General features: G+C 34.9%; 2 protein-coding genes and 1 pseudogene across 3 annotated transcripts; 1 reads left to right on the top strand and 2 right to left on the bottom strand.

The window, feature by feature from the left end:
• Nucleotides 1–5,011: 5,011 nt before the first annotated feature.
• On the bottom strand, nucleotides 5,012–9,068 carry LOC109013197 (putative receptor-like protein kinase At4g00960). Of its 2 annotated transcripts, XM_018995192.2 has the most exons (7): nucleotides 8,202–9,068; nucleotides 7,188–7,313; nucleotides 6,803–6,924; nucleotides 6,478–6,688; nucleotides 6,126–6,363; nucleotides 5,856–6,006; nucleotides 5,026–5,752 (listed from the first exon to the last, which is right to left on the bottom strand). In XM_018995192.2, exons 1-7 carry the CDS (start codon nucleotides 9,055–9,057, stop codon nucleotides 5,450–5,452), a joined length of 2,007 nt encoding a protein of 668 aa, XP_018850737.2. In that variant the 5' UTR covers nucleotides 9,058–9,068; the 3' UTR covers nucleotides 5,026–5,449. The 2 variants fall into 2 exon arrangements, with proteins under 2 accessions (XP_018850736.2, XP_018850737.2); XM_018995191.2 differs by having other exon boundaries at nucleotides 5,012–5,752; nucleotides 6,126–6,688.
• Nucleotides 9,069–15,821: 6,753 nt separating this feature from the next.
• Nucleotides 15,822–16,944, top strand: LOC118348227. Its single transcript, XM_035689276.1, has 3 exons — nucleotides 15,822–16,281; nucleotides 16,418–16,617; nucleotides 16,666–16,944. Exons 1-3 carry the CDS (start codon nucleotides 15,822–15,824, stop codon nucleotides 16,942–16,944), a joined length of 939 nt encoding a protein of 312 aa, XP_035545169.1.
• An 823-nt stretch (nucleotides 16,945–17,767) lies between these two features.
• Nucleotides 17,768–22,480, bottom strand: LOC108979252 (annotated as a pseudogene).

The following is a 22,480-nucleotide window of genomic DNA, read 5'->3' as shown; positions in this document are numbered from 1 at the left end:
ATAAAATATTTAATTTACAAATAAAGAAAATTATCAAAACACCATACATACTGTCCATAATTATAACAAAAAAAATATATAAATAAAAAATAGAAACTACTGTGATGTGAGGTCTCTACACACATCCTCGACTGCAGCTAATTGTATATTTACCTGTGCCAGTCGAATACTAAGCGTGACCTGAGTTGCATTATTGACATTAATCTCTATACGTAACTCATTAACCTCTGTACGTAACCCAGAGACGATAGCCATAATCTCTGTACGCAGCTCAGACATGGCAGTATGCACTGCATTAATCACTGTTGATGTGCTTGCGACGATCTCAGCAACCAATATGTCGGTCATCTCCTTGCAAGTAGATGTGTGTGATGCCATGGTCTATGCAGATGTCTTACCAGCCGATACTCTAATATCTCCTGGCTGTGCATCTCTCTGAATCTCAGCCCTGTCAGGAACAACTCCACAACAATGAAATCTGGAGTGTCCTGTACTCCGTGATAAGGTGGTGCTATTGATTTGTCCCATCGGATCCTGGGAACGCTCGACATGTAGCAAAAATTGAGTGATGAGGATCTCAAACGACAGTATATCTGTCGTAATGAACCGTGCCTCTGATCGGATCCTCTCAAATATATAACCCACGAGGTCGATCAAGATGCCACGAGCGACCTGTTTCATAAATCTTGCTCGATCCATGCCGACCTAAGTCTTGTGCTACTGAGGGTCAATATTGTTGGCGATGATCAAATTCATGATCTTGAAGAAAGAAGATACATCTGCCTGCCTAATACTCTTCATCCCATTATAGACTGGAGCATCTAGACCAACAATCAAGTCTCTGACCTCATGATCAGCAAGTGTATCGATCTCAATTGTGTAAATCGGTCCCTCGTCCTGAGACAACTCTGCATTACCTGAAGGATCAAACTCTCTAAGCGACAGGTTTGGATAGACATCAAGAAGCCTAGGAATACCCAGATATGCAGCGAGGCTATCCACTGAAAATATAACATGAGCTCTTCGGACACAAATCTTGTATGCCCCTCCATCGTCTGGGTTGGCACCACCGAGTTCTTTATAGAACTCAGTAACGATCTCAATGTAGGAAATGAGCTTCATTCATTCTTCTCTCTGATCTAAGATTGGTGCCCAACCAAGATCATTGAATATTGATGGGGGGAGGGAATGACCCTCCCATATAAGAGCCACAAAATCAATCAGTTTTACTTATCGCTGAAGTAAAACAATCTACTCTCGAACTGTTTGGATGGAAGGTTCCCCTAATCTACCAAGTTTACGGCCTCTATAAGACATTATTATGAACCTGAAATTTTAAAAATAAAATATATATTCAACATTAGTGATAAAATCTAATTACGACGAAAAGATTTATAAAATTATATACTAATAGCAATTTAATAAATTAATCGATAAAACAATTCAATGAAACGATGAAAACAATTTAATAAGCTAATATAAAGTAAATGGTTCGAATTTAATATAAAGCGTTCGAACGATTAAAGATATGGTCGAATGGACACTGAAAATCGTTCGAACGTTTTAAAATTGTTCGAACGTGATGGTTAAATCGTTCGAACAGAAACCAGATCGAGCTCGGCCAAGGCTGAGTCAACTCAGTGGCCATGAAAACATCCAAAAATGCATTGATTCCGTGGTTTCTTCGACAAAACACATACTACTCATCATTTCTAAACATCTTACGATAGATTTATGGTGTTCTACAGTGACTATTGATGAAAAAATATAATTTTTCTAGAAAAAACCATAAAATCATAAAATAAACAGTAAAATAACTTTTAAAATGCATACCTTTACGTGGGAGGAAGTGTGTTTGACGTAGGTGCTGATTACGACGGCAGACGGTGGCGATTGATGGGCGTTCAAACGTTTTCTCTCATTTTCGAACGGTGGAGACGACGGCGTGAGAGAAAATTTTATCCGTGATAACTTATATATGCATAACCATTCGAAAGTTATATTTGACGATTTGAACGGTTTTAAACTACTATTCGAACTATTTAACGTTTGAACGGTATTTGTTTTAAATTTAGTAAAAATTTATATTAAATGTATATTATATTTATAATCCTATAAATTAATATAATATATATAATATTATAGTAGATTATATATAGTGTAATATATATGTAATATTATAATATATATTATGATAGTATAATACTTTAAATGAAAACATAATAACTTATATATATTTTATTGTAATATAATAGTAATATATCATAATACTTTACTATCAAAATGTTATATATGAGGTTGTAATATATATATTTATATATATATAATATATAGTACCATATGTTATGAGTTTATACTTAACTAATATATATCATACTATATATTTCATTATACTTTACTGTATAAGTTATATTTGATACTATACATGATATAGATTAAAAACGCACATTTACTTTTTGAAAAAAAAAAATCACACGTAGGCGGTGTGTGGAGGTTATGCTACAGTGAGAAGGTTGTATAGCAATGCTCATTTTCCTGACTAAGATGAGACCACTGGCAATTTTTTTTTTTAATATAATGCATAGGCTTAAGTTATACCAACTCCCTAAAGATTTAGGTTTTGAGCCCATAACAGAACATGTGTCCATGTCCTGACTACAAGCACATTAGCCACATACAAGGCTACAATAGGGATCATAACCTTTGTAAAGATCAGCCCATTATCACAAAAGGTTTTTATTACCTAATAATAATGTTATTTAGATATATGAGCTTTGTCATTCATAAGCCACACATCATACACTATACTCATTATCCATATACCACACATTTAAAAAGAGAAAAAAATTAAAAAAAATAACAAAAAGAGTTGTGCGTGAGACTTATGAATAGAATTTTTCTAGATATATAAAGGGATTTTACAAAAGCATATTTGCAAACTAATATAGCTCAATGTAAGATGTCAGATCTAGTTTACAATCAGAAGTGCCATATCAAGCACATTAATTTATAAGTTTATTTTTATTGAATTTCTTTCTAGACTAAGCATTTTTCAATACATAACCTATTCGGGAAACAAAAAAGATCATAGAGAGAAGAAGAGAAGTAATAAGAAAGAGAAAATATGATACGAGTGATCTTACACCCAACAATTAAATTTTTCTGAAGGGTAAGAATTGCAATTCATACATCCCAAGTTTGTAATTTGTACTAATATTAGAACTAAATAGCTGCCACAGGGAACTTATTAGTGCGGTTGATTATTGACAATCCCATCAACAAACAAGAGCTATATGCAAACTAGAGCACAGGGAACTTGATCAGTGAGATTGACTACCGCCAAAACAAGAGCTATATTCAAATTAGAGCACACGTTCCGCCACTCACTATTGTGTATTGATTTTGGAGAAAACCTTGTCCAGTCTCACATTATCGAGGGTGTATTTCAGTGAATGATGCTTCATTTATTGACCAAGCAATCGATTGACCTGGAGATTGATCAGACTCCAGCTCCTGTGTTGGCCTGTTTGGCATTACGATGCTTTAATGTAAAAGTGCTGGCTACTGAGGTAATGGAAGCATAACAGAGTAACTGTTGAGCATAAGAGCAATTGTTGCCATTGTAGGTCGGTTTAAGGGATCTTCCTGAACGCATAATAAGCCCATATGGACGCACCGAATCACTTCATTTCTTGAATAAGAATGTCTCAATGTGGGATCCAGCAATTCCAAGGGTGTTCTGTTTATCCATTGCTTCCAAGACTGCAATAATTCATTCAAAACCATTTATTCCCTTTTCCTTGCTTCAAAGGCCTCCACCTCGATATGATTATTTGTCTGATGGCAATTCATAAATAAAACATTAATCCAATACTCACAAAACTCAAGAGGTCCTCAACATGTTCGGATTGATAGAAACCATTGTTCTTCTTGACACTTATGATCTCTACAACCAAGACTCCAAAGCTAAAAATGTCAGACTTCACAGAATATCGTCCATGCATAGCTTACTCTGCAGACATGTAACCACTACAAAGGGCAGTACCATCAAGATAGCAATCTAAATGGGGAGAATAGTAGAAATTTCGATAGTCCATTATGGTATCATATATGTAGAACCTAGTAATCAATAATATGAGATATGTTATGCACATAGCATCTCCAGTTACACTAGTCAGAGAATGCTTACAGTAACCATGGCGTATTTTGTTTTTGAGCATTTCTGAGATGCAATAAAACATAGAAGAAAAATTGGCAAATGAAAGATCTGGGAAAAAAGGGGGAGTATGGATTTGATTCTTAGTCATCGAGAAAATTAAGGGGATTAAAAAGAGCTAAAAAAATAATCTTTAGATATGAGAATTGGAATGAAAATTACAATGACCCAGTACGAAACACATACATTCCATGTACTGGTCACTACCCCGGCACGATAAATACAGCTTGGACGGCATGGTATTTAAAACTCTGGTTATGATGACTGATACAAAAATTGATCAGTAATTCGACAAATATATATATGTCAAAAAATATATATGATCAATATGTAGTGTTATTTGAAAGCTTTTACACAACACACCATCCACATAACATAATTTGATTTAAATTATTCAAATTTTAAAATGAGAAATATTACTTATCATTCCCTACACGATACACCAACATGCGATTTATCATTTTTGTCATTCTATTTAAACACACAAATCAATATTTGTGTGTTTATATAGAATGATGTGTACATAAATAGAAGAACAAAAATGACAAAATCACATCGTGTGTGATTTAGAGGATGATAAATTTTTTTTTTTTAAATTACCTTTCAAATTAAATTATGACATCATTTGGATTGTGTGTAGAGTAAATATTTCAAATAGAATTATTCCATATATATATATATATATATGTATATATATAAATACATCCATGTGCACTTGTTCGACATGCAGTAGAAAACACTCTCTCTTCATCAACTGCGCGCGATTGATATCATGAGTACATTGCATGCACAAACGTTTGTTCCATTACTGCTCCAAAGAGAATATTGCGCCTGTCCGACTACATTAAAATGCATTGATCGATCTAACAATGTTTACGCGCTTAATTGTAACCATGCAATTAAAGGTCACAACCATTGATCAGAATCGTCGTGCAGGTGCCTTTTTTGAAATATCAAGTATCCAAATCATAGAAGTGTCGAATATATGATCAGTTGTGCTCTAAATTACAACTCCTATAAAATACTAACGAGGATATATAGCTAAAAAACAATAATTGAGTCCTCATGCATCTGTTGAAGCTTCGACAGAGGTGCCTCGATCTACATCTCTTATTTGACGTATGTACGTACATCTCAATTAAGCTTGTACGAACGTACGTAGCATATAACTACAAGCTACAAATGAACAAATATTGATCAATCTTCTTTTCCGAAGGCATGATCGATCAAGGATTAACGAGGATAAGGATCAGTCATTGAAGCCTCATTTTCTGAAGCTTGGAATGATCGGTCTGACGACATGTCTGATTCAACGATGCTTTGCATTAAGAATGCAGGTCGTGAGGGAATGGACAGAGCCATAGAGTAACTAGTAAGCATTAGGAGGACTGAAGCCATTGTCGGTCTCTCAGCTACGTTCTCTTGAACACATAGCAATCCTATGTGGATGCATCGCATTATTTCGGTCATTGAACCAACCCTCAATGTTGAATCTATAAGATTTGAAGCTGTTCCTTCTCTCCAGTTTTTCCATGCCTGTAAGATAATATTACAGAGGTAGAGACAATATATATTACAGAGAAAATCGGTTTATTGCAAAAGGGAAATATACTTGAAAAAAATACATTGTAACGCTTACATGGCTAAGAAGATTCTCCATATTCTCCCCATTTTGGAAATAATTGTTCTTTCGCCCACACACCATCTCCAAAACTAACACGCCATAGCTAAAGACATCGGACTTCACTGAAAAGTGTCCGTGCATTGCATACTCGGGAGCCATATATCCACTGCAGGAGGACGTATATACATCAGTAATGTTGATATTGATTGAAAATCTTCGTAAATGATCCTTTTATTAATTTATAGGGTTAAGAAATATTTACAAGATATTAGCATATATACTTACTAGGTCCCAACAATTCTCCTTGTATTAGCCTGAGTTTGATCTAGTGTAAACAATCTTGCCATACCGAAATCTGAAATTTTTGGGTTCATCTTTTCATCTAACAAAACATTACTAGTTTTGAGATCACGATGAATAATGCGAAATTGAGAATCTTCGTGAAGATATTGAAGCCCTCGAGCAATGCCAACTATAATTTTGTATCGAATTGTCCAATCCAAATGTAAACGCTTGCTTGGATCTACACATTCAATTAAGCATATATATGGGGTTATAGGACAAATATATATACATATAAATATATATATCCATGTGTGTTGGAACATACATGCAACTTGAAAAAATGTAATCGTACCAAATATGAAGTGGTCAAGGCTTGCATTCGGCATAAACTCATAGACAAGAAGCCTTTCATTTCCTTCAAAGCAGAAACCTAGGAGCCTTACTAAATTCCTGTGCCGAAGCTTGGCAACTAATAAGATCTCGTTCTTAAATTCTTGATCACCTTGTTCCGAACTCCTAGAAAGCCTTTTCACAGCTATTTCTTGTCCATTTGGAAACTTTCCCTGAATAGAGATGTATTCATGTCAAATGACTCCTGTCTGTCCTCCAGTAATTTAAGTTACATATAATTCATGACATAGCAAGTGTATCATATGATCATATTGTTCATGAATTACCTTGTAAACAGTACCAAATCCACCTTGCCCAAGTTTGTTTACATCGGAAAAGTTGTCTGTAGCAACTCTAATGGTGCTGAAGTCGAATTGCAAGGATTCAGCGCTGCTGTTAATTTCATCCACTGTGGAAAGATAAGTCCATAGCTTAAAGATCAGTGAGCAATTTATGTGCATAAAACATCAGCTTCATTCATCGTTACAACAGAGAACTTGATGTCATTCTTGTTCTCACCAGCAGTACTGCCTAGAACTAAACTAGCATATATATGCCAAAAAGTGAAACATGTCTGAGTTTTCTCAGTGGTTCAGTTTTATGATGATTTCCATATTTAAGATAAACCGAATTCTTAACAGTTAGGAAACAACGAACCAATTTTAAACTTACTTTCAACTTTCTTCCTTTGCTTTCTCATCCTTAAATAGATACAGGTGCAGATGCAAACGATTAACACCGCAGAAACAACAGCCGCCACGACTATAATGATAGTTCGAGAAGAGTTACTCCCCTTTCCTACAGAAACCAGAATTCGATCAATTCTGAATCAATGATTCCAAGGCTGAATTGTGAAAGCAAACATTATAAGTAATATAGTTTTGGAATGTAAGAAGCTGTGCTCCTCCTCGAGGGGCGTTTGGACTAAGTGCATGGGTCATGATGAAGGATGATAGAAGCGGAAGAAAAGAAGAGAGAAAAGGCATGTTTTGTAATTAAAAATTATGTAATTAGTTTTTAGATTTTAGATTTTTTTTAAATGGAAATATAATTGATATTGATTTTTATTAAAATGAATAATTAGAGTTGAAATTTTTTTATTATTTTGTTTAATTAAAGTATGTTGTATTTTGGGATATGAAAAAGATGAACAAGTACAAATTGAAATTAGATGGATTTTTGAAAAATATTGAATTAGAAAATTCATAGAGAAATAATAATATAAATATTATAAGTTTTATAGAATAAATCGAGTAAAGAAAAAAAAAAAAGACTGGCCAAATTCTTTTGTTGATTAAACTATACTATCATCCTACTTTCATATCACTAAATTAGATGTGACATATTTATCACTTTTGAATAATCATTTATTATATACTTATTTATCATCTAATTATAATAAATGTACCATATGTTACTTAATATAATTAAAATAAAATGAGAATGTGGTGTGCCCACAATTAGATTTTTCCTAATAACTCATAGTCATCTAAAATTGATGCACATGATGATTGTTGACAGGGTCAAGACTCAAGTTTGTTCTGGGCAAGTCGGTAAGTCCAGTCATTGTCTCGTTTAAAAAGAACAAACTTTCTTCGATCCCTTCATTCAAGCTTGCATATAATCTTCCTAGAAGAAAATAGATAGAGGACGACATACAGATTAAATATATGGGAAGAGTTGTACCTTCTGCAGGCAGAGGAAGAGTACTTGACGATGGCGGCGACGCCTCGAGAGTGGAACCATAGAAATGGTTGCTCTCATACCTTAAGTTGCAGCTGGGTGTAAGAACTCTCACTCCTAGCGCTGGACCGCAACAAGTTGGAACTTCTGCGATGCTCTGATTTAGGCAATCGCTGCATTCCTGCTGATTCAAATCGGGAGTGCACTGCAAAAGAGCATATATATTGTAGTATGGGGAGCTCGTTTTTCCAGTTGCAAACTTGCGAAGAGTCGAAGTGCTAGCTGCAGCCTCACTTCTCAGTCTATCCAGCAACGTCTCTCGCACCTTGTTGAACGTGCCAATCGGGTCCGTGACATTTACAGAGTTGTAAAGATGTCGCACAGGTTTAAACTGCATGACACCAAATATAGAGTTGTTCGAGTATCGTACTGTACAATTCATGTACCACATGATACCCTCCTTCTGGTTTGGACACAGAAGTAAGAGCTCGAGAGCAGACATATTGACACAACTCCGGCAGTTGGTCGGCGTTAGGTCTGCTTTACAAAGTGCAATTGCGTTAACTCTGTCGGAGTTTTCTCCTGTGGAGAAATTGTAGAACCCAAAATCGATTTGGCTGTTAGAAGAGAGGGAGGAAAGGAGGGTATTGACGTTTTTTCTGTAGGCACTGTTACTGCTAACATTACCAGTATTGGAACAATAATGGAGCACGTAGGGATCTCGCTGCGCGAAGGCGAGCTTTACAAGGTGCGTGAGCATGGCACACAAAAGGAAAAGCAGTAGTCCTGAAGCGCTCATTCTCATTTTTCCCTCTGTAATCTGTTTACTCTTTGCAATTATATATGTAGCATTCTGCATTCCTTAGGAGGAAGTGATGACGAAACCGCTTGTGTTGCCACTTGCAAGTCCATGGTATTGTCACATGGTAAACAAGGAATCCAATAATGCTGACCATCCAACTACTTTTCTCTCTCTTTATGCATTTTGTTTTTGAAAAATAAACGCAAGTTGATCAGCCTTTTTGTTTTTTGCCATTTTTTTTAGGGGGGCGTGTTGATAGGTTTGTGCGGTAGGTTTGGCCGGGGTACCCACATTGTATTTATATTATTGTTTTTCTGGTCTCGTTTAGTTCAATTATATATTTTGTTAAAAGATAAATAAAAGAAAATTTACAATAACCTCGTAAATTTAGGAACATTCATCCTCGTTTGACAGAGATTTATGGTTCGCTCAGAAAAAAGTAAAAAAGAGATCGATGACGTATGTTGTAGTAACTTTTTTTTTTTTTTTTTTTGATAATGTATGTTGTAGTAACTAACCAGTAGAGAAGTAACTTATATTTGATTATTTCGTTAATTGCTTGTTTACAAAGATAAAAAAGTTGGGATAGAATGAATATCTGAGCAAACTGATCATGATGAGCTCGGGCAACGACAAAACAGGAGCCTCTAATGGCTGCTGCGGCCCGCCAAAACATTTCCGGTCAATCTTGTTTCTTGTTGACATATAACTCTTTAAGAAAAAAAAAAAAAGCACCCATACGTACACGATACGTACAACTGCAACTCCCAAAAAGTTATTTTATAGGAAGCGTTCTAGAACAGTACTCAGATCAAAGATAGAAGATCAGCCAATACATGTACGGTGTAAACTAAAAAGGAAAGAAAATCAGAGGAGAAATGGAGGAACGAGCTGGCTCATGTCTCCTGTTTCTTAACCACATCAATAGATGGCGATGGGAAGATGGGTATACGTACGTACATTACATACATACACTCTTAAGAAGATGCGATCGGATGATGGCATGTGCGAAAGAATGCGAGGCAACTGGAGTGGCTGCTGTTGATGGAGAGATGAACCAAAAGACTCGAAAAGCAGAAAAAAACAAGCAGGGACAATCGAAAAGTGGAGGTCCATTAATGGAAAGGGCATTAACGAAACGTGTAAAATTGACTGATCAGTTTTAATTGACTTACAACCGTTCATAATTTATATACAATTTCAAATATAATAATATTTTTATTTTATTCAAACTTTTAAATTAAAAATAAAATTTAAAATTATTGACGTCGTATTTCATGAGTTTGGACAACTCCATGTGGACAGTGTACGAGCGATCACCAGCACAGTAACTAAAAGGGGACCTCGGGAGTCCGTTGATACTCCGATACTTAAGTTAATGATTGGTGAAAAAGATGATGAATAATAGTCAAGACGAGACTGTATGGTGATAGTGATGGATTACCTTGTTTGCTGCTAGTAGTGTCTTATTTCTAGTTATCAACCTGTTCTCCACCGTAGTGGGGTGTTGCATAGTAGGAGATAATATGCTTGTGTTGTAGATTCATCGAGCTACTCCTGTGCCGTCACCTCGCCAAGCTATGAAGTGCTCAAGATTGTTGTGAATTGCTCGGGTCTTGAGCCACATTGAATGCGGCATGCCTTCTACTATGGGCCGCTTTGAATGCGGCATGCATTCTCATTAATGCTGGGCGTAAACCGTTGCAAGTCTTTTTGTCTGGTACTGAGTGCTAGACTCCTTCCCTTTCAAGCCTCGCCTGCATTTCCTGTCTTACTTCCTGTTGTGAACAGGATCTGACCTGGACATCATACACGAGCCTTGACCCAAGTGTTATTGTCTGTCCCAGCCCATATTGTGCACCTAAGCCCTGATCCGACCCATGTCTTTGGCCTGGTTCAACCCAAACCTCATATCTAGGTTGTAACCTAGGCCTTACTCTTAGCCCAGTGTAAGGGATTTTCCCCCTTCACAATACCTCACGAATTTTTAGCACACTTATGAGTTGGAAATTGTAAGAATTCTCCTTTTTTTTTTAATGAAGATCTCTGACCTAGACATGTAGAAGGTGAACAGGTACTTGCCCATTCACTGTTGATGCGAACTGATCTCCATATTTACTGGGATGTGAACTGATCTTTGGCGTTATTGAGCTTGAATAATCATTAACGACGTCCTCATCAATTAAAACTGCTTTCTGGCATGCCAACGTTGTCTGGGATTCGTTCGTTTCACGTACGCATGCAGCAAGTAAACGTCATTTCGTATTCCCATAGCCAAGGCATCCCTTAGAATTTTGTGCCACCGTTTCGAATATCTAACCATTTTATCTTTTTCCTTCATTGAACTGTACATCCCAATCCATTGTTGATAGAGATTGAACATATTATCCTTCGATTGATGAAGGTCGAGTTAGTTTCTTTTCCGTTTGAGTGGGACCGAGGTCAGGTTCCTTTGCTTGATGTTTACCGAGCGGCATCTTTTCATTGGGGTCGTTGCGTCATTCCGAGTCAGATCCTTCTGCATAGATCAGCCTTTTTGTTTTTTGGCATTTTTTTTTAGGTGGGTATGTTGATAGGTTTGTGCGGTAGGTTGGGATAAACCCATTGTATTCATATTATTGTTTTTCTGGCCTCGTTTACTTAGAAAGAAATGAGATATTTTATTAAAAATTAAATAAATTTTTTAATATAATTTTTATTTTAAAAATTAAAAAATTATATTATTTATTATATTTTATGTAAAAATTTAAAAAAATTATAATAACTATTAAATAAAATGAGATAAGATAGTTTTATATATCCAAATCCTCCTAAATCATTTACCTAAATTTGTGATATGTTGGAAAATTCCCAATAACCTCGTAAATTTAGGAACATTCATCCTCGTTTGACAGAGATTTATGGTTCGAAAAAGAGATCGATGTCTGTTTTAGTAAAGAACTTATAACTTTTATATAGATTATTTACAAAGAAAAAAAGGGGATAGAATGAATATATGAGCAAGCTGATCATGATGAGCTCGGAAAACGACAAAACAGGAGCCTCTAATGGCTGCTGCGGCCTGCCGAAACATTTCCCGTTTCCGGTCAATCTTGTTTCTTGTTTCTTGTACACGGCACTTACATGAACTGCTTCCCAAAAAGTTATTTTATCGCAGGAAAAAACTATTTTACCCACTTCGTTTGACCGTCCTGTTTCACCGCCGGTCAATTTTTTTTTTTATTTAATAATTGAGAAAGTAATTTTAAATATATTGATATATTTTTTTACGCTTTTATCGCAAGTGTTCTAGAACAGTTCAGATCAAAGATAGAAGATCAGCCGATATGCAAACTAAAAAGGAAAGAAAATCAGAGGAGAAATGGGGAACGAGCTGCTTTCTCATGTCTCCTAGCTGCTTCTTAACCACATCAATAGATGGCGATCGGAAGTTGGGAATACGTACGTACCAACATACACTCTTAAGAAGATGCGATCGGTTGATGGCATCTGCAAAAGAATGCGTGGCAACTGGAGTGGCGGCTGTTGATGGAAAGATGAACCAAAAAGACTCAAAAATGATCAGAAAAAAACAAGCAGGGTCAAAATCGAAAAGTGGATGTCCATTAATGGAAAGGGCATGAACGAAACGTGTACATGCAAACTGATCATCTCATCCACAACTTTGTACACTCTTGAATTCAAAAATGAGTTAAGAGTGTACAAAGTATAATAATAAAATAAAAATTAAATTATTTATTATATTTTATATAAAAATTTAAAAAATTTGAATTATTTATTATATTTTATATGAAAATTTAAGAAATTGTAATGACGAGATGAGATGAATTAAGATGAGTTTAGGTAAGTTTAGAATTCAAACAAGACCTAAAATCTAAAATTTTGAAAACTTTAAAAATCTCTTATCTCATCATTATAATTTTTTTAAAATTTTTACATAAAATAAAATAAATAATTTAACTTTTTCAAATTTTTCAAATAAAAATAATTTTAAAAAATATATTCTAACACTATTTTATTTAATTTTTTAACTTTAATCTCATATTTGAAAACAAACGGGAGCTACTTGACTTAGAACTTGTTTATAATTTATATACAATTTCAAATATAATAATATTTTTATTATATTCAAACTTTCAAATTTAAAATAATATTTAAAATAATATTATTTTATTATATATAATGTAAACAAATTGTCATAGAATAATATTTCTATCCTTAATTTCTCCTCGGCAATTACTAGTTTTTAAAGGCATCATGATCATGACCGATCAACTCCTCTACCATTTATTTACAACTTACCAATAAAATAATATTTTTATATAATTTAAAAACATGAAATTAAAATGAAAATGAAAATATATTTTATTTTAAGATAGTAGAAAAATAGTAAAGTAGTTGTTGTTGTTTTAGCATTTTCTCTTTGGAAATTGGCTACTTTTTTATACTTCCTTCTTTGAATGATTGCCGAATTTCACTTTTTCCAATTTCCATACTCGGAATACTTTTGGATTAATCAGACGTACTGAGTGGTGGATGGATAAATGTCATGTGTGAACAATATTAATTGGAGAGTTTGGAAGACTTTCATAGATAATGACCCGACACAAACACCTTTATAAAACTGATCAAATACATTGTTTAATAACTTAAGACAAATTTTAATCTTAGAAAAAATACATTGTTTAATAACTTAGACAAATTTTAATCTTAGAATATTTTACAAGAATTTATGCATTTACACATTCTGACCCTTCAAGCTTTGGTGAATGTGTACGAAGTTTCACCCCTGATTTTGCTTATATACGTGCTTCTAGAAAAAAAGGGCATCATAATTCGTATTTACGAAGCCATTATATGAGTTTTCTTCTCTTTTTTTCTTCACGCCAAGATATGATAAAGCCTAGTACCTCTTGGGTTTTCGCGATTCTTTTTAAAGAAAATATATTTATTATTAAAAAATTAATTTTTTTATATAAATTTTATATTTATTTTATTTTTTAAAAAATATGTGACGCTTGCGCACTCTATAATTATTATTTATAAATATAATTTCTCCTTTTACAAATATATTAGAAGAAGTAAGATCGCAAAATGGCTTAAGCAAGATTTTTCTCAATTTTTCATGAATAATGATTTCTTTTTTTTTGGCAGCGGACAGCCAATTTTAATCCATTGGAACGCTTGAGCTTTCTAAGAAATTGTCGCAATCTATCAAACCATAGAGCATCGTTAATTCTAAGCTAGAATTCAAGGCTAGCATTTTGTTCTCCTACCCGTTCAAAAGATAGTTTGGCTTGCTTTAGGCACAAAGGACTTGTAAAGGAGAAGACAAGTTGTTTAAGACAAATTGTTCAAGCCGTGTCCTAGAAATCGTTATATTCTTCAATAGATTGCATTTGCTTAGCTCCAATTTTTCAAGTACAGGAAAACTAGCGAATAGATATTGAAAAACTTTGTCTATCATGAATCTCAAATCCTCAACCAAATGGCACCTAGAGATCAAATTTCTGGTTGTCCGTTGATCAATGACGATTTGTTGCACATAAAGTTTTCTCAGATGTGGAAGCTTTATATAACTGCAAGATTTCAACTTACACCCATATAACCATAATCCAGTTAATGTCTTTGTAGCAAAAACAGACAGGGACAAAGTGTAATGTATGTTTTTCTTGACGACAAAGTGGAGTTCTAGCTCTTTCAGGTGATTTTTGACTGCCAAATTAATCCACTGATCAATATGAAGGGCCAGTTCTAAATCATAAGAGATAATACGTAGAACCAGTTTACATATGCTTAAATCCAGTTTTTGCTCCAGATGTCTCTTCAGAAAATTGTCAACGAAGTCCGTAAAAGTTCTCATCCCTCAAATCCAGATTCTCTTTTCTTGAATTTTGTGTTGGTCAAATTTCAAAATGGAGAATGAAGTCCATATCTCTCTCTACCTTTTGGACAAGATACTGGTTCAAGCTCAACTTTTGTATTACGAAGGAGAGAAAGGATGTAATGGATGATGTGATAAGGCAACTGAGTGATCAGATTCATGGATTCAACTCTTTGGGGCAAGTTGTTTAAATCTTTTCTTATAGTTTTCTGTTAACAAGAAGCATCAGAACAATTTCTATCAAAATGTTTCACGTCTTATTGCAAGGACGCTGGGGAGAGAAAGAAATGGAGAAGGGGAGAGGAGAAAGGAGAGGGGATACTGCGAGAGGGAGAGGGGAGAGAAATGGAATTTTCTTTTTTATCATGCATGCTAGAATGGAGTTTTCTACACTCCTCCGTGGCAGCGCGTCATTGGTGAGTGTAAAAGTTGGATAGGCACCCTTCCAACCTTGAGGAGCTCTTTCTGTAGAAGAAAGAGTACTCTATCCATGCAATCGCATGGAGGGCTTGGCTTTAGAGATTTTGATTGTTTTAATTTGGCTTTACTAGCTAAACAGGGGTGGAGATTTATCCAAAATCCTAGTAGTTTGGTAGTCAAGATTTTTCGAGAGAAATATTTCAGATCATCATCATTCTTAGAAGCTAAACTGGGTCATTGTCCTTCATTGATATGAAGGAGTGTTTGGAATGCAGCAGATCTACTGAGAAAGGGATTGAGATGGAGGGTGGGCAATGGAAAGAACATCAAGATTTGGGGACAAAAATGGGTACGTTCGCCTTCATCTTTTTGTATTCAATCACCTGTTTCCTTATTGGATAAAGAGGCTAAGGTTTGTGAACTAATGAAAGGTTATGGAGAGTGGGATGACCAGTTAATCAAAAGAATTTTTAACAAAGGAGAAGCTGAGGTAATTAGTAGCATCCCTCTATCTAGAATGGAAGTTGAAGATAAACTTGTTTGGAGCTATGATGAGAAAGGGCAGTTTTCTGTGAAGAGTGCTTATATTTTGGAGTTTGACAGTAAAAGAGCAAAAAGAGGTGAAACTTCAAGGGTTAGAGAAGTGGATAGAAGGTGGAAAGACATGTGGAAACTAAAGGTTCCAGAGAAGGTAAAGCTATTCATGTGGAAAGCAGGAAATGAAATATTACCTACAAGAAGGAATCTGCAGCTTAGAAAAATTGTTGAGGATTCAATATGTCCAATATGTAAGGAGATAGAGGAGACTGTCATGCATGTTATATGGCAGTGCCCAGCAGCTAGTGATGTTTGGGCAGAATTCAACAAAATTTTACAGAAATGGAGTTTGAATGAAGATGATCTGCTTTCTTTATGGAAAAAGTTGGTGGACAAGGTGGGAAAGGCTGAGATGGGAGAGATAGCTTCTGTCATGAGAGGTAAATGGCAAAAATGAATTCATCTTTGAATGAATCTTCAAAAGCCCAAGCCAAGTTTTAAGGACTGCAAATGAAGGACTTAATGAGTTTCTTTTGGCACAGCAGAAAATATTTGATAAAACTGGTAACAATATAGAAATAAGGAACCAAGTATGGAAGAAACCAAGAGAGAGTTTTATCAAGGCCAACTGGGATGCTACAGTGGATCAAAAAGAAAAGAAGATGAGAATTGGGGTTATGATCAGAGATGAAGAAGGGGAAGTTTTGGTTGTAGTTGAGGGCCACCAGAGAAATGTAGATCAACCAGCAGTAGCTAAAAGCTATGCCTTGTGGAAGGCAATGGAAGTATGTAGGGACTTGAATTTGGAAAGAATGATTTTTTAGGGTGATGCCCAACTGATTGTCAAGGCAGTTAATAATCAGGAAGAAGATAGGTCTGTTTATGGGAGTATTGTGGAAGCTAGCAAGAAGTTAATCAGTTCATGGAAAGACTGGAGTGTTGAATTCGTGTACAGAAATGCAAACGAGGCAGCACATACTTTAGCAAAGGAAGCATTACATTTAGACACAGAAATTGTTTGGATAGAGGAGACACCAAATTGTATTAGAAATATTACTGAGAGAGAGAGAACTTGTAAAGAGGGATCTTGTTTATATCAGTAAAGATTACAGAAGTTATTCAAAAAAAAAATGTCCGAAAATAGCTTAAGATAATCCACAGCTACAGAATTGAAGGGAAACCAAAAAAAAAAAATTTGAGTTTAATGAAAAATTATTCTCATCAGTTATTATTTACCATCTCACACCCTATAAAAAATATTCTCATACCCTATAAAAAATATTCACATATTCTATGAAAAAACTATAGGTATGGAATGTGAGAATGAATAGTGACTGATACATAATAAATCTCGAGTACAATATTATTATTTTTGTTTGTGGTAAGCGTAATTACTTTTATCTTTTTTTAGAAAAGTAGTTTTCATGTACATTGCCCGTTCATGTGCAAGACTGTCTGTTATAGTTACAAAAAAAATTATATAAAATTAAATTAATAAATTGATATGATTTTATATAATAAGATAGATTTACTTTATAATAAAAATAATTTTATAATATGATGTATGATATCAATTTGTGATTTATTTTTATATAATCTCATTGTGTCTAAAACATTTCTACTAATTTATTAGTAGATTACATATATAATTAATTAAATTAGGAAAGTAGACTAAGTTGTATCGATCCTATATTGATTTGATATATGTGATCTCATTCCAAACCCCTCTCTCTCTCTAGAGATGAGTCATGTTTCCTCTCCTTGTAGTTTCTTACGACCGGCCAGTAAATATTGTCATCCACAAACGTTTGTTCCACTAGTACTGCTCCAAAGAGAATATTGCGCCTGTCCGACTATGTTAACATGCATCGATCGAACTATGTTTACGCACTTAATTGTAACCATGCAATTAAAGGTCACAACCACTGTGGATCGTCGTGCAGGTGCCTTTTAATTTTGAAATATCAAACATCCAGATCATAGAAGTATCAAATATCTGTTCAGTTGTGCTCTAAATTACAACTCCTATAAAATACTAATTAACGAGGATATATAGCTAGAAAACAATAATTGACTCCTCATGCATCAGCTGAATGATCAAGCTTCGACAGAGGTGCCTGTCACTGCCTCTACATGATCTCCCATTTGACGTACGAAAGTCTCAATTAAGCCTGTACGTACGTAGCTAGCAAATAACTACAAGCTAAATAACAAATTAATATTGAACGATCTTATTTTCCGAAGGCATGATCATCATCAAGAATTAGCGAGGATATGGGTCAGTCATTGAAGCCTCATTTTGTGAAGTTTGGAATGATCGGTCTGACGACATGTCTGATTCAATGATGCTGTGCATTAAGAATGCAGGTCGTGAGGGTACGGACAGAGCCATAGAGTAACTGTTAAGCATTAGGAGGACTGAAGCCATTGTTGGTCTCTCAGCTATGTTCTCTTGAACACATAGCAATCCTATGTGGATGCATCGCATTATTTCGATCGTTGAACCAACCCTCAATGTTGAATCTATAAGATTTGAAGCTGTTCCTTCTCTCCAATTTTTCCATGCCTGTAAGATATATAATATTACAGAGGCAGAGACAATATATATTACAGAGAAAATCGGTTTATTGCAAAAGGGAAATATACTTTAAAAAAAATACATTGTAACGCTTACATGGCTAAGAAGATTCTCCGTATTCTCCCCATCTTGGAAATAATTATTCTTTCGCCCACACACCATCTCCAAAACTAACACGCCGTAGCTAAAGACATCGGACTTCATTGAAAAGTGTCCGTGCATTGCATACTCTGGAGCCATATATCCACTGCATGAGGACATCTATACATGATCAGTAATGCTGATATTGATTGAAAATCTTTGTAATTAATCCTTTTTATTAATTAATTTATAAGGGATAGAAATATTTACAAGATATTAGCATATATACTTACTAGGTCCCGACAATTCTCCTTGTATTAGCCTGAGTTTGATCTAGTGTAAACAATCTTGCCATACCGAAATCTGAAATTTTCGGGTTCATCTCTTCATCTAACAAAACATTACTAGTTTTGAGATCACGATGAATAATGCGAAATTGAGAATCTTCATGAAGATATTGAAGCCCTCGAGCAATGCCAACTATAATTTTGTATCGAATTGTCCAATCCAAATGTAAACGCTTGCTTGGATCTACACATTCGATTAAGCATATATATGGGGTTAATAGGACAAATATATATATACATTTAAATATATATATACAAGTGTGTTAATGGAACATACATGCAACTTGAAAAAATGTACGTAATCGTACCAAATATGAAGTGGTCAAGGCTTGCATTCGGCATAAGCTCGTAGACAAGAAGCCTTTCATTTCCTTCAAAGCAGAAACCTAGGAGCCTTACTAAATTCCTGTGCTGAGCCTGGCAACTAATAAGATCTCGTTCTTAAATTCTTGATCACCTTGTTCCGAACTCCTAGAAAGCCTTTTCACAGCTATTTCTTGTCCATTTGGAAACTTGCCCTGAATAGAGATGTATTCATGTCAAATGACTCTTGTCTGGCCTCCAGTAATTCAAGTTACAGATAATTCATGACATAGCAAGTGTATCATATTATCATATTGTTCATGAATTACCTTGTAAACAGTACCGAATCCACCTTGCCCAAGTTTGTTTACATCGGAAAAGTTGTTTGTAGCAACTCTAATCGTGCTGAAGTCGAATTGCAAGGATTCAGCGCCGCTGTTAATTTCATCGACTGTGCAAAGATAAGTCCATAGCTTAAATATCAGTGAGCAATTTATGTGCATAAAACATCAGCGTCATTCATCGTTACAACAGAGAATTTGATGTCATTATTGTTCTTGCCAGCAGTACTGCATGCCTAGAACTAAACCAGCATATATATGCCAAAAAGTGAAACATGTCTGAGTTTCCTCAGTGTCTCAGTTTTCTTATGATTTCCATATTTAAGACAAACCAAATCCTTAACAGTTAGGAAACAACGAACCAACTTTCAACTTACTTTCTACTTTCTTCCTTTGCTTCCTCATCCTTAGATAGATGCAGGTGCAGATGCAGAAGATTAACACAGCGGAAACAACAGCCGCCATGACTATAATGATAGTTCGAGAAGAGTTACTCCCCTTTCCTGCAGAAACCAGAATTCGATCAGTTCTGAATCAATGATTCCGAGGCTGAATTGTGAAAACAAACATTAATTACAAAGAATATAGTTTTGGAATGTAAGAAGCTATGCTCCTCCTCGGGGGGCGTCTGGACTAGGTGCATGCAGGGTGATGAAGGATATCATGATAGATGCAGATGAAATGAAGAGAGAAAAGGCATGCTTTGTAATTAAAAATTATGTAAGTTTTTAGATTTTTTTTAAATGGAAATATAATTGATATTGATTTTTGTTAAAATGAATTATTTGAGTTGAAATTTTTATTATTTTGTTTAATTAAAGTATGTTGTATATTGGGATTTGAAAAAAATGAACAAGTACAAATCGAAATTTGATGAATTTTTGAAAAATATTGAATTAGAGAATTCATCGAGAAATAATAATATAAATATTATAAGTTATATAGAATAAATTGAGTAAAGAAAAAAAAAGGACTGGCCAAATTCTTTTGTTGATATAAGTAATAAAAATCATCGAAAAATGATGCACATGATTGATGACAGGGTCAAGTCTGTTCTGGGCAAGTCGGTAATTAGTCCAGTCAATGTCTCGTTTAAAAATAACAAATCTAGTCAACAATTCAAACTGAGCGACTTTATCAATTTTTCCCCGTTCCAAGTGGAGTACTACTTGGGTTAAAAGTCCCGGGAAAGAGACAAAAATTAATCTTTATAATGTTTAGACGAGACTTTAAATTAATTTAGAATATCATACATGATACACCGCGCACATTTTATAATATATTTTATAAAATAATTTTAATTTTTTAAAAATACTTTATAAAAATGTATCTTTTTTTAAAATATTATCGTGTAAAATATTATAAAAAATGACGTGTATTTATTATTTTTCTTAATTATTAATGTCTTTTTAGAATATGAGTACTTACGTTGCTTGCCCCTCCTATCGGGGGTTATAATATATTATAAGTCTCGTTCATTTTTCTTATTATTTATCAATTATATTAAAATAAAATTATGTTATTTTATAAATTTATTTTTATTAAATATATTTATAGTCATAGTATTTATCCGCCTATACCCAACACCGGAGTTGGAGCAGAGAATTAGATAATTAATTGAAATTAGGATATTCTTACCTTGTATGATAAAAATTAACTAGAAACGGTGTCGGAAATACATTTGGACAATGTATGATCAAAGTGGGAGACAGCTGGAATTTCGAAAAGTTATCTTAAATAAATCATTGCATGGCAGACTAATTTTTATAAAAATATACTTATAAATTTATCTAATTTAATATAATATGTTAAATTATAAAGTTAATTTTAATATAAAATAAATTCAAAATATTATAATTCAAAATACGTTGATGAAACTGGATCCCTATCTTCGCCCTCCTAATTAAATGGTACTGGCCGGTTAAAAAGATCAAACTTTCTTCAATCCCTTCATTCAAGCTTGCATATAATCTTTCCTAGAAGAACATAGATAGAGGACGACATACAGAGATATATGGGAAGAGTCGTACCTTTTGCAGGCGGAGGAAGAGTACTTGACGATGGTGGCGGGGCCTCGAGAGTGGAACCATAGAAATGGTTGTCCTCATACCTTAAGTTGCAGCTGGGTGTAAGAACTCTCACTCCTAGCGCTGGACCGCAACAAGTTGGAACTTCTGCGATGCTTTGATTTAGGCAATCGCTGCATTCCTGCTGATTCAAATCGGGAGTGCACTGCAAAAGAGCATATATATCGAAGTATGGGGAGCTCGCTTTTCCAGTTGCAAACTTGCGAAGAGTCGAAGCGCTAGCTGCAGCCTCACTTCTCAGTCTATCCAGCAACGTCTCTCGCACTTGGTCGAACGTCCCAGTCGGATCCGTGACATTTACAGAGGCGTAAAGATGTCGCACAGGTTGAAATTGCATGACACCAAATATAGAGTTGTTCGAGTATCGTACTGTACAATTCATGTACCACATGATACCCTCCTTTTGGTTTGGACATAGAAGTAAAAGCTCGTAAGCAGACATATTGACACAACTCCGGCAGTTGGTCGGCGTAAGGTCTGCTCTACAAAGTGCAACTGCGTTAACTCGGTCGGAGTTTTCTCCGACGGAGAAATTGTAGAACCCATAATCGATTTGGGTGTTAGAAGAGAGGGAGGAAAGGAGGGTATTGACGTTTTTTCTATAGGCACTGTTACTGCTAACGTTACCAGTATTGGAACATTCATAGAGCACGTAGGGATCCCGCTGTGCGAAGGCGAGCTTTACAAGGTGTGTGCATATGGCACAGAAAAGGAAAAGCAGTAGTCCTGAAGCGCGCATTCTTATTTTTCCCTCTGTAATCTGTGCACTACTCTTTGTAATTATGTAGCATTCTGCATTCCTTAGGAGGAAGTGAGGACGAAACCGCTTGTGTTGCCACTTGCAAGTCCATGGTATTGCCACATGATAAACAAGGAATCCAATCATGCTGACCATCCGACTA

This window comes from Juglans regia, chromosome 4 (genome assembly GCF_001411555.2).
Source record: "Juglans regia cultivar Chandler chromosome 4, Walnut 2.0, whole genome shotgun sequence".
Taxonomy (NCBI): Eukaryota; Viridiplantae; Streptophyta; class Magnoliopsida; order Fagales; family Juglandaceae; genus Juglans; species Juglans regia.
Note: the sequence above shows the minus strand (reverse complement) of the source record. Positions and strands in the feature narration are given on the sequence as shown.

What these genes read in the sequence shown, in the direction of transcription:
- LOC118348227 (XM_035689276.1), top strand. Translation starts at nt 15,822, where the DNA reads ATGGAAGTTGAAGATAAACTTGTTTGGAGCTATGATGAGAAAGGGCAG. An exon ending in GATAGCTTCTGTCATGAGAG is followed by an intron (nt 16,282 to 16,417) that starts GTAAATGGCAAA and finishes GTAACAATATAG; the next exon opens with AAATAAGGAACCAAGTATGG. An exon ending in AAAGCTATGCCTTGTGGAAG is followed by an intron (nt 16,618 to 16,665) that starts GCAATGGAAGTA and finishes ATGATTTTTTAG; the next exon opens with GGTGATGCCCAACTGATTGT.
- LOC109013197 (XM_018995191.2), bottom strand. Translation starts at nt 9,057, where the DNA reads ATGCAGAATGCTACATATATAATTGCAAAGAGTAAACAGATTACAGAG. An exon ending in GATTTGGTACTGTTTACAAG is followed by an intron (nt 6,689 to 6,802) that starts GTAATTCATGAA and finishes ATCTCTATTCAG; the next exon opens with GGAAAGTTTCCAAATGGACA. An exon ending in AGGAGAATTGTTGGGACCTA is followed by an intron (nt 6,007 to 6,125) that starts GTAAGTATATAT and finishes GTCCTCCTGCAG; the next exon opens with TGGATATATGGCTCCCGAGT.